Source organism: Astatotilapia calliptera, chromosome 10 (assembly GCF_964374335.1).
Source record: "Astatotilapia calliptera chromosome 10, fAstCal68.1, whole genome shotgun sequence".
In the NCBI taxonomy this organism is placed as follows: domain Eukaryota; kingdom Metazoa; phylum Chordata; class Actinopteri; order Cichliformes; family Cichlidae; genus Astatotilapia; species Astatotilapia calliptera.
In genome coordinates, this window is record NC_137431.1 from 33,137,015 (window position 1) to 33,153,322 (window position 16,308).

At 43.1% G+C, this 16,308-nt stretch overlaps 1 protein-coding gene, 1 long non-coding RNA gene and 1 other non-coding gene across 3 annotated transcripts; 2 read left to right on the forward strand and 1 right to left on the reverse strand.

The window, feature by feature from the left end:
* Positions 1-1,861: 1,861 nt before the first annotated feature.
* Positions 1,862-2,883, reverse strand: LOC145431501 (uncharacterized). The gene is made up of 2 exons (XR_013911824.1): positions 2,348-2,883; positions 1,862-1,996 (listed from the first exon to the last, which is right to left on the reverse strand). It is a non-coding gene; the product is annotated as an uncharacterized LOC145431501 (long non-coding RNA).
* Positions 2,884-5,869: 2,986 nt separating this feature from the next.
* LOC113030974 (uncharacterized) lies at positions 5,870-12,883 on the forward strand. The gene is made up of 6 exons (XM_080307385.1): positions 5,870-6,407; positions 6,578-6,643; positions 7,487-7,549; positions 9,918-9,992; positions 11,347-11,478; positions 11,582-12,883. The coding sequence occupies exons 1-6, from the start codon at positions 6,197-6,199 to the stop codon at positions 11,851-11,853; spliced, it is 819 nt and encodes a 272-aa protein (XP_080163511.1). The 5' UTR covers positions 5,870-6,196; the 3' UTR covers positions 11,854-12,883.
* Positions 12,884-15,534: 2,651 nt separating this feature from the next.
* On the forward strand, positions 15,535-15,607 carry trnav-aac (transfer RNA valine (anticodon AAC)). The gene has a single exon. It is a non-coding gene; the product is annotated as a tRNA-Val (tRNA).
* Positions 15,608-16,308: the final 701 nt, after the last annotated feature.

Below are 16,308 nucleotides of genomic sequence, written 5' to 3' on the forward strand. Positions count from 1 at the left end.
AGTGAGATATCTTGCAGAGGGATGCAGCAGTCTCAAAATTGCAAAGCTTCTGAAGCGTGATCATCGAACAATCAAGCGTTTCATTCAAAATAGTCAACAGCGTCACAAGAAGCGTGTGGAAAAACCAAGGTGCAAAATAACTGCCCATGAACTGAGAAAAGTCAAGCGTGCAGCTGCCAAGATGCCACTTGCCACCAGTTTGGCCATATTTCAGAGCTGCAACATCACTGGAGTGCCCAAAAGCACAAGGTGTGCAATACTCAGAGACATGGCCAAGGTAAGAAAGGCAGAAAGACAACCACCACTGAACAAGACACACAAGCTGGAACGTCAAGACTGGGCCAAGAAATATCTCAAGACTGGTTTTTCTAAGGTTTTATGGACTGATGAAATCATTGTTGGAGATGGCACCCAACACCATTGTGAAGTTTGCTGACGACACAATGGTGTTGGGTGCCATCTCCAACAACGATGAGGCGGCCTACATGGATGAAGTGAAGAATCTGGCATCGTGGTGCCAGGACAACCACCTCCAGCTGAACGTCTGCAAGACCAAGGAGCTGGTGGTGGACTTCAGAAGGGGTCAGCACAGAGACTACAAGCCCATTATCATCAATGGAGCTCCAGTGGAGAAGGTGCAGTCCTTCAAGTATCTTGGTGTCCACATCTCCTCAGACCTGACATGGGCTGCCCACATTCAGGTCCAGACCAAAAAGGCTAGGCAGCGCCTGTATCACCTACGACAACTGAGGAAGTTCAGGGTCTCTCCAAAGATCCTCAGGATTTTCTATACAGGCGCTGTGGAGAGCATCCTCACACAGAACATGACATCGTGGTTTGGGAACAGCTGTGTGAAGGACCAAAAAGCTCTCCAGAGAGTGATCCGTACAGCAGAACGCTGCTGCAGGATTGCTCTCCCCCCGCTTCAGGACACCTACACCAGGAGATGCCGGACTAGAGCAGCACAGATACTGAAGGACTCGTCCCATCCTGGCAACAAACTGTTCCAACTTCTACAATCTGGTAGAAGGTTCCTCATCATCCGGGCAAGGACAGAGAGACTCAAGAGGCGCTTCTATCCCCAAGCCATCCGTGCCCTAAACACACACACCCGCCCGCTCACATCATCTATAATTGACTGAGACAGGACTCAGTCAGGACTCTTCCAGACACTCTAAACCCAGGCACAATGTACATTCCAAATTCCTTTAATTTTAAATATGTTTATATTGTCTATCCTGTAAAATAGTCAGATGTCTATTCATATTAATGTACAGAATTCACCTGCTTACTGCTACTACTGCACATTCACCCAGTGTGTATGTATATGTGTGTGTGTGTGTGTGTGTATGTGTATATATATATATATATATTGTTCTTCCTCTACACCCCCCCCCCCCAAATTTTTGCACATGTCGAGGAGCATGTCAGGCTACATTTCACTGTGTGTTATACTTGTATAACTATGCATGTGACAAATAAAGAACCTTGAACCTTGAAATGAGAGTGAGTCTTGATGGGCCAGATGGATGGGCCCGTGGCTGGATTGGTAAAGGGCAGAGAGCTCCAGTCCCACTCAGACGCCAGCAAGGTGGAGGTGGAGTACTGGTTTGGGCTGGTATCATCAAAGATGAGCTTGTGGGGCCTTTTCGGGTTGAGGATGGAGTCAAGCTCAACTCCCAGTCCTACTGCCAGTTTCTGGAAGACACCTTCTTCAAGCAGTGGTACAGGAAGAAGTCTGCATCCTTCAAGAAAAACATGATTTTCATGCAGGACAATGCTCCATCACAAGCGTCCAAGTACTCCACAGCGTGGCTGGCAAGAAAGGGTATAAAAGAAGAAAAACTAATGACATGGCCACCTTGTTCATGTAACGCAATCTGTACTTACGCCAAACCTTTAATGCGTGGAAATCAGGACTGTTGACCTTGGGCAGTTCACTAGGTGTCGGTGTCATCAATTTCACCCCGATGTTTAACCCAGAATCACAGTTTCTCTAGAAATAGGTTACAAGAAATCAAATGTATCCCAAATATCTGTATCCCATCAGAGGCTAGTTTCGTAAAGGAGATTGGTAGTAGCTGCTCCACCACAGGAACAATAAGGCTTCCAGCACACAATGGACACCACAATTACTTAACATAAACACATTTATTAGACACAATTTTAAATAATAAACCCTTTTTTTGCAGTGTCTTTCCACTCAGTGTCCCAAGAAAAATAAAATAAAATAAATACATAAATAAACTCAAATATGTATCCCTTCAAGGTCCTTTGGCCAAAAGAAAATCACCTGAGCTCAGGGAAAAGTAAAGTGCATCGTTGGGGCTCTTTGAATTGTTCCTACCGCTCTGTTGGAACGGTGTAGCATCCAATAATAGCATCCAGCAAGCAGAAGCATCCACCCGCAGCAACGACCATCTATTTGCCAGGACGGTTCAGCAGAGTCATCAGATGAGGACTTCCACAAGGCAGTTCATCCAGTAGGATCCAGGGCACCAAAAGGGCAAACAAACCAGCCTACACACAAGTGTGCAGAAGAATTAACTGAAATGTTCATAAGTCTCAGTACCACTGACTCAGTGTCCATATCACTAATGGCTTATTAACAGTCTTACCATCATAATAATACAGGTTTGTCAAAATAAAAACATAACAGAACATAAATGCTGTTAACAATGCTTATTAATGCTGTTCTCTTAGGCATAACATAATAACACTGTAACTGACCTCGTGTCAGCCGCCATTTTAGGACATTAGCCAGGCTCACTTAACGGCTAGCTTGCTAACAGTCAGCCAATAACACACGTTATACAATATTTAGCCTCTTTCTTAACAAACATGACAGTGGTAGATTTGATACCTCGCTGCAGCATAATAAGGCACAAAACTAGTGATGGCCCGCTTGAAGCTGATGCTCCGGAGCGTGTGTCGAAAAAAACAACACACTGGTTCAGAAGCACTGTGTCGAGGCTTGCTTCGTTTGGCAAAAGTCACGTGACCAGTGACGTCCGAAGCTTCATTACGCACGTAACTGCTTCGGTACCTGATTCAAACGGATATAAGGAAGTGAATCATCCACGGGATACGTGGAGTGTGTTGATGGTGACAGATAGCGAAGAGGTGATCATTCCACTGACAGATATGGAGCCAGCGAGGAAGAGAGGACATTCTGGCGTGTGGAAATATTTTGAGTTGATTTTGCTCAATGACCTGACATAGATCATGTTTTTACTTTGCAAGTTCTTGATTAGGGGTGGGTTTTGACTATCGCTTTTCTGATTACAATCCATGCTAAATTGAATAAAGTGATATTGATTCATTACAATCCTGTGCCGATTTGTAAATTAACGTTATTATGCCTGAAACGCCAGCATCTCAGGTTAAACCTCACAACATGTCGTCAAACACCATACAGCTAAAACAGTAACTGGGAGCAGGTTTACGGATTCTGCATACAAACGTGAACACAGAGCGCGGACCCGACGCGTCAGAATCAGATTTTGATGTGTCGTCCGGTCCGCGCTGTGTTTGCCTGTTTTTTTTTTGCTGGCTTCTGCAGCTGCAGGTTTCATAACTCTCTGTTTACATCTCTAATTAAATCTCACATGTGTCAGCTTTATTTTAATAGATACGAAATTATGGATATATACTAGAGCTGGGCGATATGAGATTTTTTCATATCACGATATGTTTTTTTCATTTCAGACGATAACGATATCTATCACGATATAAGCCAAATAACTATATTTGTAAGATGTAAATGTGCCGTTGCTCACAAGTAAAATGTGAAATAATCAGCAGCTTGTTGTTATTTAAATATTTATTTCCCATAATAAGTTCAACAGGGTAGATGTACTTAAGGAACATGAGACTTTTTCAGATAAATAAAGGCAAATATTGCAAACTACACAAAAGGCAGCCGCTAAAGCGTTTAAGTTTCAAAATAGAACAAACGAAACAGACTAAATTGTCAATTCCACTTAGAAACAAAATATTAATTCTAAAAATAAATCTTAGTTTGTTTTACAGAAGAACAGACAAAACTGACTAACTTTTGTCAATATCAAATAAACTGAGAACTAAAAGGAAATTCTCAATCTCTCCTTGTTGTATAGCTGAGCTTTTCAAACAGTTTTAACAGTTACTTTAGTCTGACAAAAGCCGAATGACGAATTAGCGCTTCCAGTCAGAGACTGAGGCTACGTCCACACGTACACGGGTATTTTTGAAAACGGAGATTTTCTGTTTTCGTTTTAAAAAATAATCCCGTCCACACATAAAGGCAGAAATGAAGGAAAACGCTGCTATGAACATGCCAAAGCAGCAGGTGGCGCTAGATTCCTAACCGTGCCGAAATGTTGGCCAATCAGAAGTCTAGAAGCCTCGGTGGGAAAAAGTAAACAAAGCTGGGGCATAGAAGATGAACCGAGTCGTATGTGTGGACCGACAGTAACTGTGTGTATATGTAAGCATTTAAACACTGCAGAGAGTAGAATTAACAGTATTGTAGAAATTCATTTCACCGAAACAATAACGTGGCGCACAGTGTGACGCATGCACCAGTTTATTGTATTTCCAGACTTGCTTTCGGCACAATTTACAGTGCACGCTACTCTGTTTTTGTCAGACTTGAAATAGCCGAAATACCTTCACACTACGGAGCTTCTATGGCTCTTCCGTTCGACAATCTCTCCGGCATTGGAACCATCATCTGTTTTCTCTTCGGTCACGCTAATTTCCTCCATTATGCGCCGGCTGCTTCCCAAACAAACACACGTGCGGCTTGGCACTTGTGCTGTACGTAACAAGTCACGTGACGTGACGCTGCGGCTGTGATTGGTTCGGCTCTGCGCTACTTTATTTGGATTGGCTGACCTTTTTTTTTTTTTTTTAAGAGGACAAGAGCGGCGAGGTCTATCGCGATAGCTTAATTTCTCTATCGAGTAAAAGTTATATCGCGATACATATCGTTATCGTTCTATCGCCCAGCTCTAATATATACTGTTAAATGATCAGAATTGTAATATTTCTGACTGAGGCAAAACTTTCCAGATTCCAATCAAATTGAATCGGATCCTGTATCGAATCACAATGATTCTACAAATCAGTAACGATGCAGCCGTACTCAGCTCCCTAAGCATTTTCCCTTTCCAGTTCACAATCAATCCCACCCCTAGGTCAAAAATAGTTATGCTGCAATAGACGTAGGCTGCCGGGGGATTCCCATGATGCACTCACTGTGTGTTAACAGACCTCTCTGCATTGAATCATATCTGTTATTAACCTCTGTCTCTCTTCCACAGCATGTCTTTATCCTGTCTTCCTTCTCTCACTCCAACCGGTCGCAGCAGATGGCCCCGCCCCTCCCTGAGCCTGGTTCTGCTGGAGGTTTCTTCCTGTTAAAAGGGAGTTTTTCCTTCCCACTGTCGCCAAAGTGCTTGCTCATAGGGGGTCATATGATTAAAATTGAATAAAATTATGAAATTGAATTGGGTCTGGTGGAGATATTCTAACACACTGGCACTTGTGTGGTTGGTTTTGAAGTGACAATAGTTCCACCTGTACTTTCACTACTGTGACAAGTCAATAGGTCTGTTGGGAAAAAGCAAGAGTTTATTTTGTGGGTTTTCCTTGCCCACAGTTTGTGACGCCCACTTACTGGACAGAGGCTTTGCAATGAGCAGTTATTTACAAAGAAAATTAAATATATCTGTTGATTTCCAGTAATCATAGAGAAGCTGATATCAGTGTGTTGGAGGTTTTGAGCATTATCGAATTGTACTTTGTTCAACAAGCTTGACAAACAAAGGTTTCCTCTCTTTTGCTCTGTGAAGTCACAGCTGACATGATCAAACCAACATTCAATGAAAAAAATGTTACATTTATTTACATACAAAGTCCAGTTTTAGGATTACAGAAAATGCTTGGATGGTCTTTGTTTATGAAGGAGTGTTGGGAACTGATGAACAGAATCAAACTTTTGGGACGATATCTCTTCATTCCTGCTCTGTTTACATGACCCTGATTGTTTATTCATGCAGTCTGCTTCTTCAATCATTCACCAACAGCACCTGTAGGAGGCGTGGTCTTGTGGCTCTGCAGTGTGTGAGGTGGAGGATGAGGGGACATGTGGGGCAGTAAGCTCCTCATTCACGCCTCTTTTCCCCTCGTTATAAAACTCTCAGATTAACAGATGACAGTTATACAGCAGGTTTCTGTCGACAGAATGAAGATCATCATGTTTCTCCCACTTTTGCTTCTGGTCTGCTCTGTTTCAGCAGATCAGACTGAGACTGCAGGCCAACAGTCCTGTCCACAGGACTTCCACGCTGAGCTGAGAGAGCTGACCGCCTCATTGGCTGTGCAGAATGAGCGGATCACTGTCCTACAGAGAGAGAATCAAGGTACAGTTTCATACATCAATGTGACTTCAGAAACATCCAGAAGATCAGAAACAGGAATGACCAACATTCATGGTTATGTGTTTTCTTATGAGACTGAATATTTTGTTGTAGAAATATTAAAGTAGTCTTCATAGAAACTCATGGTACAGGGAAACAAATTTATTTTGCAGTTCTTTCAACCCAAGGAGCTATAGAGCAACAGACTGAGATTGACCAGCTGAAGCTGCAGTCAAAAGGTACTGTGTGGAAACCATCATTGAGTATGATTTATTTTATTATGTCTTTTCATACAGAAAATCCTATAAAAATGTTTATTTCAAAATAACCTATTATTTTATACCAGGAAAAAAACATTTTTTTCATCTCAACATCAGGAACTGACTGTAATGTGTTTATAATGAAACAGCTCACAGCTCCTCTTCATGGCAAACTCTTCCAAACCAAATAATTCAACATTTACTTAAACACCAGTTTCTGCTGATACAACAATTCTAACCATCATTTAAAGTCTGTGTTATATCTCTACCTGCAGATATAAGTTGCTCTTTTTACTTGTTAGACATCCAGATTGTTTAAACTCTTCATGGATGAAGACATAGCTGTGTAACATCAATATTCCAACAAGGTGGTTTTTTTAATGTTGCAGCTGAGAATATCTCCAAAAGTATATGTGAGTTCTGGATATACATATGACCAAAAGATTAGCCTTCAAATCTTGTTTTTTTTCCTCAGGCATTTTTAGTCATTATCGGGGGAGGAACAGTAGAGAGTAGACAGGAAAATGACACACGGGACATGGCAGAATGTAACCCAAATCACTCTTCCAGTGATCTGGGGTAAGCTTTAGTGGCCATCTTTTACATACATTCAGAAAACACAGAGTGGACAGCCAGAGTTCACAGACTGTGGATAAAGATGAGGTGGAGGTGGAGGATGTGGGGACGTGGAGGAGGCCACTGCTCAGTGTAGCATGAACAGAATGAGAGCCACAGTTACTCTCCTACTTATAGATAAAAACCTGTGAATTACTGTGTGCTGTCAGTGAGATTTTTCTTTTTATTTCTATGGTATTTTCTCAGAACTAGAAGCAAAGCTGGAGAGTCAGAAAACTGAGATCAACCAGCTGAAGCAGCTGTCAGAAGGTACTGTATGAAAGCCATCCATCCACCCTTCCATCCATCCATCCATTTTCTTCCATTTATTCGGGGCCGGGTTGCAGGGGTAGCAGCCTAAGACCAGAAGCTCAGCCCACCATATCTCTACCCACCTCCTCCAGCTTATCCGTACACCAAGGCGTTCACAGGCCAGCTGAGAGTTAATATCTCTCGGCTGGCCCGAACTCCTCACCCCATCTTTTAAGCCAAGCCAGAGCTAAGCTCTGTGTTCACCACGGCGGACCGGTACAGTGCATGCATCACTGCAGGTGCAGCAACAATCTGTCTGTCGATCTCCCATCCTTTCTCCTGTCACTCGTGAACAAGACCCCAAGATACTTAAAGGGGCGAGATCCTCCTCCACTTGGGGCAGGACTTGCGCCACACCTGGAATGGGCACTCCACCATTTTCAGGCTGAGGACCATGACCTCAGATTTGGAGGTACTGATTTTCATTCCCACCGCTTCACACTCGGCTGCAAACCATTCCAGTAAGAGCTGGAGGCAATCACCTAATGAAGCCAACAGCACCACATTAACTGTGAAAAGCAGAGATGAGATTCTGAGACCACCCGAATGGAGCCTTCTGCCACTTGGCTATGCCTAGAAATTCTTTACAAAAAAGTTATAAACAGAATCGGTGACAAAGGACAGCCCTGACGGCATCCATCACCCACTGGGAACAAGTCCGACTTATTGCCAGCTAAGTGGACCAAGCAATGGTCTTACAAGGATCAAATGGCCTGTAGCAATAGCCAGATAACCCCATATTCCGGAAGCACCTCCCAAAGGACACCCCGAGGGACAAGGTCAAACGCCTTCTCCAAGTCCACAAAATACATGTAGACTGGTTGGACAAACTCCCATGCACCCTCAGGTATCCTTGAAAGGATAAAGAGCTGGTCCAGTGTTCCATGACCAGGTCAAAAACTGCATTGTTCCTCCTGTATCTGAGATTCAGCTAACAGACAGTCTCTCCTTTCCAGCACCCTGGCATGGACTTAGTGATCCCCCTATAGTTGAATCCCACCCTCCAGTCCCCTTCTTAAAGATGGGAACCACACGCCCAATCTGCCAATCCAGAAGTACTGCCCCTGATCTCCACACATCATTGTAGAGGCGTGTCAACCAAGACAGCCCTACAACATCCAGAGCCTTCAGGAACTTAGGGCAGACCTCATCCACCCCAGGGGCTCTGCCACCAAGGAGTTGTTTAACTGCCTCAGTGACCTCACTTCCGGAGATAGACGAATAGTTCCTCTCATCCCCAGACTATATTTCCTCCTCAAAAGACATGCCAGTGTGATTAAGGAGGTCCTTTAAGTGTTTCTTCCACTGCCCAACAATATTTTCAATCGAAGTGAGCAGTGCTCCACCTGCCTTATCAGAGTGTTCTCACTCCCGAGGCGTAACATGTCGACGTTTTGTCACGTCCCGCGGCGTTCCTGGGGAACGCGAAAGGAGACCTTCTTATGGAGAACCCGCTGCGTTCTTATGGTACGCAGCGGGTTATGGCTGGAATCCAGTGCAATGACGCTCCCGCGGTAATAGACGTTCCAGCCCTGTATTCCAGCCCTAAACCTAACCTTATCCCTAGCCCTGACCATAGCGTGTTTCTAAGCGATTTGAAGAAAAAGAGCGAACATGTGTAGATTCAGTCCAGACGGTTCTCACATTTCCTCTTTTTTCCGAGGTCATCATTTAGGAACGTGGTGGGTAGCCGAAAACGTAATATGGTGACGATTTGTCACCTAGCGTAAAATGTTACGCTTTGGGAGTGAGAACGGGCTGGCCTTATACACAGTGCAGGTAGAGCACGGCTTTCCCCTCATGATTCTCCTAATGGTTTGCCAGAATCTCTTCGAGGCAATCAAAAAGTCTTTTTCCATGGCCTCTCCAAACTCCTCCAGCACTCGAGTTTTTGCGTCGGCCACTGCCCAAGCCATGTTCCGCTTGGCCTGTGGGTATCTATCGGCTGCCTCCAAAGTCCTACAGGCTCACCAAGCCCGATAGGACTCTTCCTTCTGCCTGGTGGCTATCCCCTCACCCTCGGTGTCCACCATTTGGTTCGGGGGTTGCCACCACGACAGGCACCAACCACCTTGCAACCACAGCTCAGGGCCACGGCTTCAGCAATGATGGCGCAGAACATGGTCCATTCTGACTCAATGTTGCCATTCTCCCTCGGGTAGCTGTTGAAGCTCTGCTGGAGGTGTGGGCTCTGCTCTGTAGAAATGTTAGGTGCAGATAATTGACTCACATTTGGCTCATCAATTTATAATCTGTCCATAAAGTGGTGTCACTGTGTTTAAATGTCTTTAGTTTGTGCTCAAGGACAATTTCACATTTTTCTCAGAACAAGCAGGAAAGTTGAAGACTGAACTGCAGAACCAGAGGACTGAGGTCAACCAGATGAAGCAGCAGCAACATGGTACTGTGTTGAAATCTGAAATATAGAAATGCTGAAATATCTCTATATTTGACACATTTTCAGACACATTTCACATTTTTCACATGAAGGCTTTCAGTTGCTGATATTCAAGAAAATTACTTTTGCTGATTCCATATTTTAATTCAAGTTTCAGTTTCGCATAAGATGTTCTAGACTATGACACGTTACTCATGACTCGAAAATTTCATATCTTCTTTTTATGACCTGGATTGTTCCTAATGGGTGTTCATTTACATGGGATAAGTGAAGACTTGGAATTCTTATTTTTAAGAATTCCCATCCTGATGGGAATTAATTAAGATAACTAAGTCATGATACTGGAGTATATGAAAGGCAGATTAGAAATTTGTTCCAGGTCCAGCCAAGAGCTGTCTAATAAGCTTGGTTTAATCAATTTTTAATCTATTGGATCAGAAGTAGTGATACAAATTTGGTAGTTGTAGACCACCGTCATGTTTTTAGACCTACCAGTGATGATTTTAAGAGAGGGTTTATTAGGTATCGGTGTAGTTTATTTTAAGCAGAATCATAATTTTAATGGTGACAACTCTTCCCAATAGCAATTTAAAATTACAATATATGAATTACAATTTAGAGTCAGTAGTGCTGATTTACTCCAAGTGATTGAGTAGTCAAATACTGATGAGCGTGAAACCGGCAACAGGATGTCAGAATGTTTTGAATGGATGATTTTTGTTTGTCTGCCTGTAAGTCCTTCAACCAGTTTCTAATTTTAAGCCTAAAACTCCACGTTCGCACGGCACCACAGTCCAAGCCCCACCACAAATTAGTATTTGAAACTACAGCCAGTCCAAACCGTAAAATATTGACTCTCAGATATTGCAATAAATAAAAACTGCAGCCATGTTTGTAGTTCTAATAATGTGGGAGAGCGAGTAGAGGATTTTTGTGATTGTTATCTGTGATTAACAGAGGTGTTGCTTACAGGTGTATCCCCACTCTGTGCAGGTCATCAAAGTGAAAGCACTCTTTAAGCTTCAGAACACACATTAAGTTCATTACTGCATCTAATTTACTGAATGACATTAAACTGAGTTCATGTTTGTCTGAAGCACAAACCAAGATGCAACTAAAACACTGAATAACACAGTTTGTTGTCTTGGCAGAAGCTACAAAATACCTTCCTGTCTGATCTAAAGGACGAGTTTGGGATCCTCAAAAATAGATTCAATCAAATTTCAGTTTGACAGAGTTTGATTTCTTCTGTGACAGTGAAACGCTTTCAGCTGTAAAGTTTTTGTCATGGTCACTTTTTTGGGAAGAGTCTAACTCTAAAACAGGAAGTTTAAAATGAATTTTCTCTCTCTCTCAGTCACACAGGTGGCGTTCTCAGCCTCTCTGCTGGAACAAGGTGGTGGATATACTGGACCCTTCAATGGCCACACTACTCTGGTCTTCAAACATGTTGTCACAAACATTGGAAATGCCTACAACCCATACACAGGTAATAACACTGAATGTCACTTCTCAGCTATGTTGATGTCAGGCTGATGTTCCAGATGTTCTAACAGCTGATTTTCCATTTAACAAAAACAAATGTCCCACAGGTATTTTCACTGCACCAGTGAGAGGAGCCTACCGCTTTGACTGGAAAGTACTAGGACATGACAAAGCAGGTGGTTATCTATTCAGGAATGAAGAGATCATTTTTCTTGCATTTGAAAATCAATCATCTGGGTGGTCAAGCGCCTCTAATGGAGCCTCACTGCTTCTAGAGGTTGGAGATCAGGTGACTGTACGTGTCAGGGCTGGTTCAAAGGTATATGACAATGATAACCATCACACCACCTTCAGTGGTCATCTGATTTTCACCATGTGAGAGGTGTGACAGCTCCAACACTTCCTGTTTGGACTAACCTATGTGGGCGGAGCTTAGCCATTAGATAAACAGGAAGTAAATCATTTGCCATAATCAGTTTCTTGCTCTCTCTCTCTTTCTGGTTGGGTTCTAGTTTTGTGTTTATTTGTTTCTACTGACTCAGATAATTTACTTCTTCTTGTTATCTTTGATTCAAATACATCCAGTTAAATGCTCAGTGATTCTCTTCTCTTTGTCCTTTCTTTGAGTCGGCTCTTCATAAAGTGCTGCTCCTCCATTAGGTCCTGACTATTTTCTATAAGTTGGTAAACTGCATCATTTTTTATTGGCTCCACTGTCCTGTGTTGGTCAGTCTGTTATTTTGGTGACTGCTGGCCCACATGTTTGCTTTTAACTGGAGTCTTTCCTGTTAAGTTCCAACAGTTCCTCTTTTTCTCTTCTTTGATAATCATGCAGGTGTTTTTCTTAAACTCTTAACAGATGTTAAACCTAATCTGACTATCATGATAAAAATGTAAACAGCTGATTTAGTTTGATATAAAATGTGTGTCAGTGCTGTGGAGGAATGTTTCCTTATTTTTCATCTGAAGCCAGACACAGCAGCACGGTGGCACGGTGGTTAGCACTGTTGCCGCACAGCAAGAAGGTCCTGAGTTCAATTCCACCATCAGGCCGGGGTCTTTCTGTGTGGAGTTTGCATGTTCTCTCTGGGTACTCTGGCTTCCTCCCACCATCCAAAGACATGCTGCTTGTGGGGATAGGTTAATTGGATAATCCAAATTGCCACTAGGTGTGAGTGTGAATGGTTGTCTGTCCCTATGTGTTAGACTGGCAACCTGTCCAGGATGTACCCTGCCTTTTGCCCTATGACAGCTGGGATAGGCTCCAGCGCCCCCCGCGACCCTGAAAAGGATAAGCGCAAGCGGATGGATGGATGGATGAATCCAGACACACATAACTGACTGTAAACTTACTCGGGGTTATTTCTTTCTATTCTTTACTTTCAAAATAAAAGCATCATTGAACTGTTGATTTCTTTATATGTGTTTGATCACTATCCACAGCTCGTGATCATAGGTGAGGGTGGGGATGTAGATCGATCAGTTAATTGAGACCTTTGCTTATTCACTCAGTTCTCTCTTCACCACAACGGATCTGTATAGTGTCTTTATCACTAACCCTTCTGTTGATCTCAGAGATGAGATACTACCCAAGTGAAAGCCTTCCACCACTTGGCTAGCTAGACATTGAAAGAAAAGCCTTCCTTTATGGAAGATGTGTCAGTGGAAATAGGGAGGTCCTCAAAGTATTCCTTTTTTTTTTGCCTGTCCCGTTTGGATCTTTAGCCATTGTTGTCTGAAGGCCAAGAAAGATGCCAAGTGGATTTACTTTACCAAGTGGATCATCATGGCCTTGCCATATTGGTCCATTTGATTGACCTTTATTATAATTATGTATTTATTTTATTTTCGTTTTTTAAAGATGGGACAGACATGCCTGGGGGATAGGACAGGGAGAAAGAATGAAAGAAAGAGAGGGAGAGAAAGAAAAATAGAGGGGAGAAGAGATGGTGAGAAAGGGGGTAAGAAAAAAAAAGAAAAGCAAACAAAACACCTGGATCACCTGTATAGAGATAAGAAACCAAAAGAGAAAACAAACAACAAAGAGCAACATAATAAAAACAACACCATCACACTAAACTAGCTAACAATAGATAACAGTAGATACTTCTTTAATTTTACCTGTTGAGAATGAAAAAAGAAAACAAGCAGAAGAAAACGAGAGCAACATAATAAACAACATCACGATGATCTATAGGAATATAACTGTAAATACTAAATATTAAACATTATTGTGCAGCACGTAAGATCAACAGCACACAGTGTGCTTTGAGGTAGGAGCAAAAAAGGGTGTAGTTTGTGTGTGTGAGCACCCTGTTATCATGGTTCCAAATAGGTAGATATCTTCAGCGTCCTCAATCGACAGTCCCGCCAGGCACACGAACCTCCATTTCTGCCACCCGTCCATCGTGTATCCGGCAGGGAAAGTCCCTCCAGGACACTCGGGCTCTCCCGAGCCCAGACTTCTCATTGAGAAAAGGATGTCAATAGCATCCAGAGACCAGCTGATCAAATCCATAATTCTCTTTAGGTTTTAGAAACAGACTGTGAGAGCGTGTTCCAGGGAAAGTAATACAAAGAACACGAGACTAGACAAGGACACAAGAGGCTAAGCAGGGAAGCTAAGGGAGAGGAGGAGAGGAGAAAAAGGGCATACGCCTCCTCCGAGAGCCATTTGTTACATTATGCAGAGCTTATCCTTCACTTTGGACCACTCATTTATTTTTATTTTCAGTTGTTACAGACGGGACACACATGGCAACAACTCCACTTCATTGTTAGTACATTTAAAAAACTTGGTGCTTTTCCTCTGCCTTTTGCAGCAGTTTCAAAGAGCCGGAAAGTAAATAAACGGCAGACAGAAATGAGGCAGGTCAAATCGTCTTGTGTTTCACACATGCACTGTACTGGAACGTAAGTGTTTTTTAGGCCGTTTCAATGTGGACACACAACTCTGTGAAAACAACTGAAAACGATAGTGTGGACGCAAAGCGTTTTCAGACGAACGCGCCGTTTCCAAAGTTATCCGGGCTATAGCCTCAGACTATGCTCTTTGAGCGCAAAATTTATAACATTTCGGAGAGGCTCATGGACCCCCAATGGGTGATTGAGAGACCAGTGACGGACATTTAGATCGACTGTAAATTCGACATGCAGTTGTTCGCACTACAGGAAAACACCATCATTTCATGTGGCTACCATATCAGCGCCAACCGTGGTCTCAAGGCTGGAGCTTAACAACAAATTCTTCCCTGATAACAGACTGTTTAGACTCTTTGCCGCCATCTTACGCACCCCCATCCTGGACTCCAAACGCCTTCGAAGGCTTCCAAGGCCGAGGTCAGACGGCAGGTCCAGCGCTGGATTAGTAGCGCATGGCAAGATGGCTGTGTGTAATCAGCTCACTTCTCACCCCGTTACCCATCCTGTTGCTTGTCATGTGCTTCATGGGGTTGTGATGTGCTCTCTGTGCAGAGGAGTTTTTTTGTTTTCTGTTCTCATGCTGACCTCCCACAAGGAGCCCAGTATGAGTAGAGGTCTCTTTTTTCCCTCCTCCATTTGCCCATTGTATTGTACATTTCAATGTTCTTCCAAATTACTACCTGTCTCCGACCTGTCTGTGCTATGTATGTATGGTTGGTTGTCCAATTCCACTGCAGGTGCAAACTTGCATGTGACAAATAAAGGTCTGATCGATCGATTGATTGATATTTACGTGTTACCATAGCGACCAGAGACCCTTAAGGGGCAGAGAGGAGGATGTTACTCTCATTGTTGTTGGCGTATTTCAGGAGGATCCTGCTGATAAAGTTACACAATTACACAGTGAATTCGCGTTTATTATTATATTTACAAACTAACACTGTCTTGGTCGTATAATTTTATTTTGTTGTATTTATCCGTGACACCTTAATGGTCGGTGAAAATATTGTCGGACATTAAACCGGTCCATGCCGCAAAAAAGGTTGGGGGCTGCTGATGACAAGTAAACACTCGTGCAACCGGTAGACCGCATACAAGCTTTTAAAAACTATGCTCAGGTGTCTTTAGCCGCCACACGGTTTCCGTAGTGTAGTGGTTATCACGTTCGCCTAACACGCGAAAGGTCCCCGGTTCGAAACCGGGCGGAAACATTATTTATTTATCTTATTTCACTTTATTTTTTCATGAATTTGTCTTCTTTAAGTAACCAAACCATATGCCATGCAGTCGTGTGGTCTTGGTGCGTTGTGGGTAGGGTTGCCAACCGTCCCTTAAAAAACGGAATCGTCCCGTATTTAGAAACAAAAGTACACGTCCTAATAAGGGACGCACTTTGTCCCGTAATACAGTGAGAATCAAAAGTAGTCTATAAATGTTAATGGAATTAACGCTTTGTTTGAAAACATAATTCCCAGCCCCTCTCCTGCTTTGTGACCAATGAGCTGACAGCACACTTATGACAATTCGAGTATGACAATTCAGATTACCGCTCATCTCATTGGTCGAGGAAAGGTCGCTTGCGGAGAAAATACCGGAAGACAACAGATGACCACAACAACAAGCATGGCCAACAGGGAAACAAACGCCGACACTGCGGTGCAAGTCTCGGATGACAGTACACCTAAAGCTGGGCAGACTCTGTGCGATTTTTTTCAGTCACGTTATTCAGCTCCTGCTCAAACTGCACGATTGACTCGCAGGGGTTAGAAGTTGGTAGGTCACGATGCAGGGTCTCACACTATACGGCCCGATGCTCTGATGCGACCTGAGTGCTCACACTGTGCCAACATAAAATGAAGGTTATAACAGAAAATCTGTCGCTCGCTCTCTCTGTCTTTCACTCACACAGACA

What these genes read in the sequence shown, in the direction of transcription:
- LOC113030974 (XM_080307385.1), top strand. Translation starts at nt 6,197, where the DNA reads ATGACAGTTATACAGCAGGTTTCTGTCGACAGAATGAAGATCATCATG. An exon ending in GCTGAAGCTGCAGTCAAAAG is followed by an intron (nt 6,644 to 7,486) that starts GTACTGTGTGGA and finishes GTATTTTCTCAG; the next exon opens with AACTAGAAGCAAAGCTGGAG. An exon ending in GATGAAGCAGCAGCAACATG is followed by an intron (nt 9,993 to 11,346) that starts GTACTGTGTTGA and finishes TCTCTCTCTCAG; the next exon opens with TCACACAGGTGGCGTTCTCA.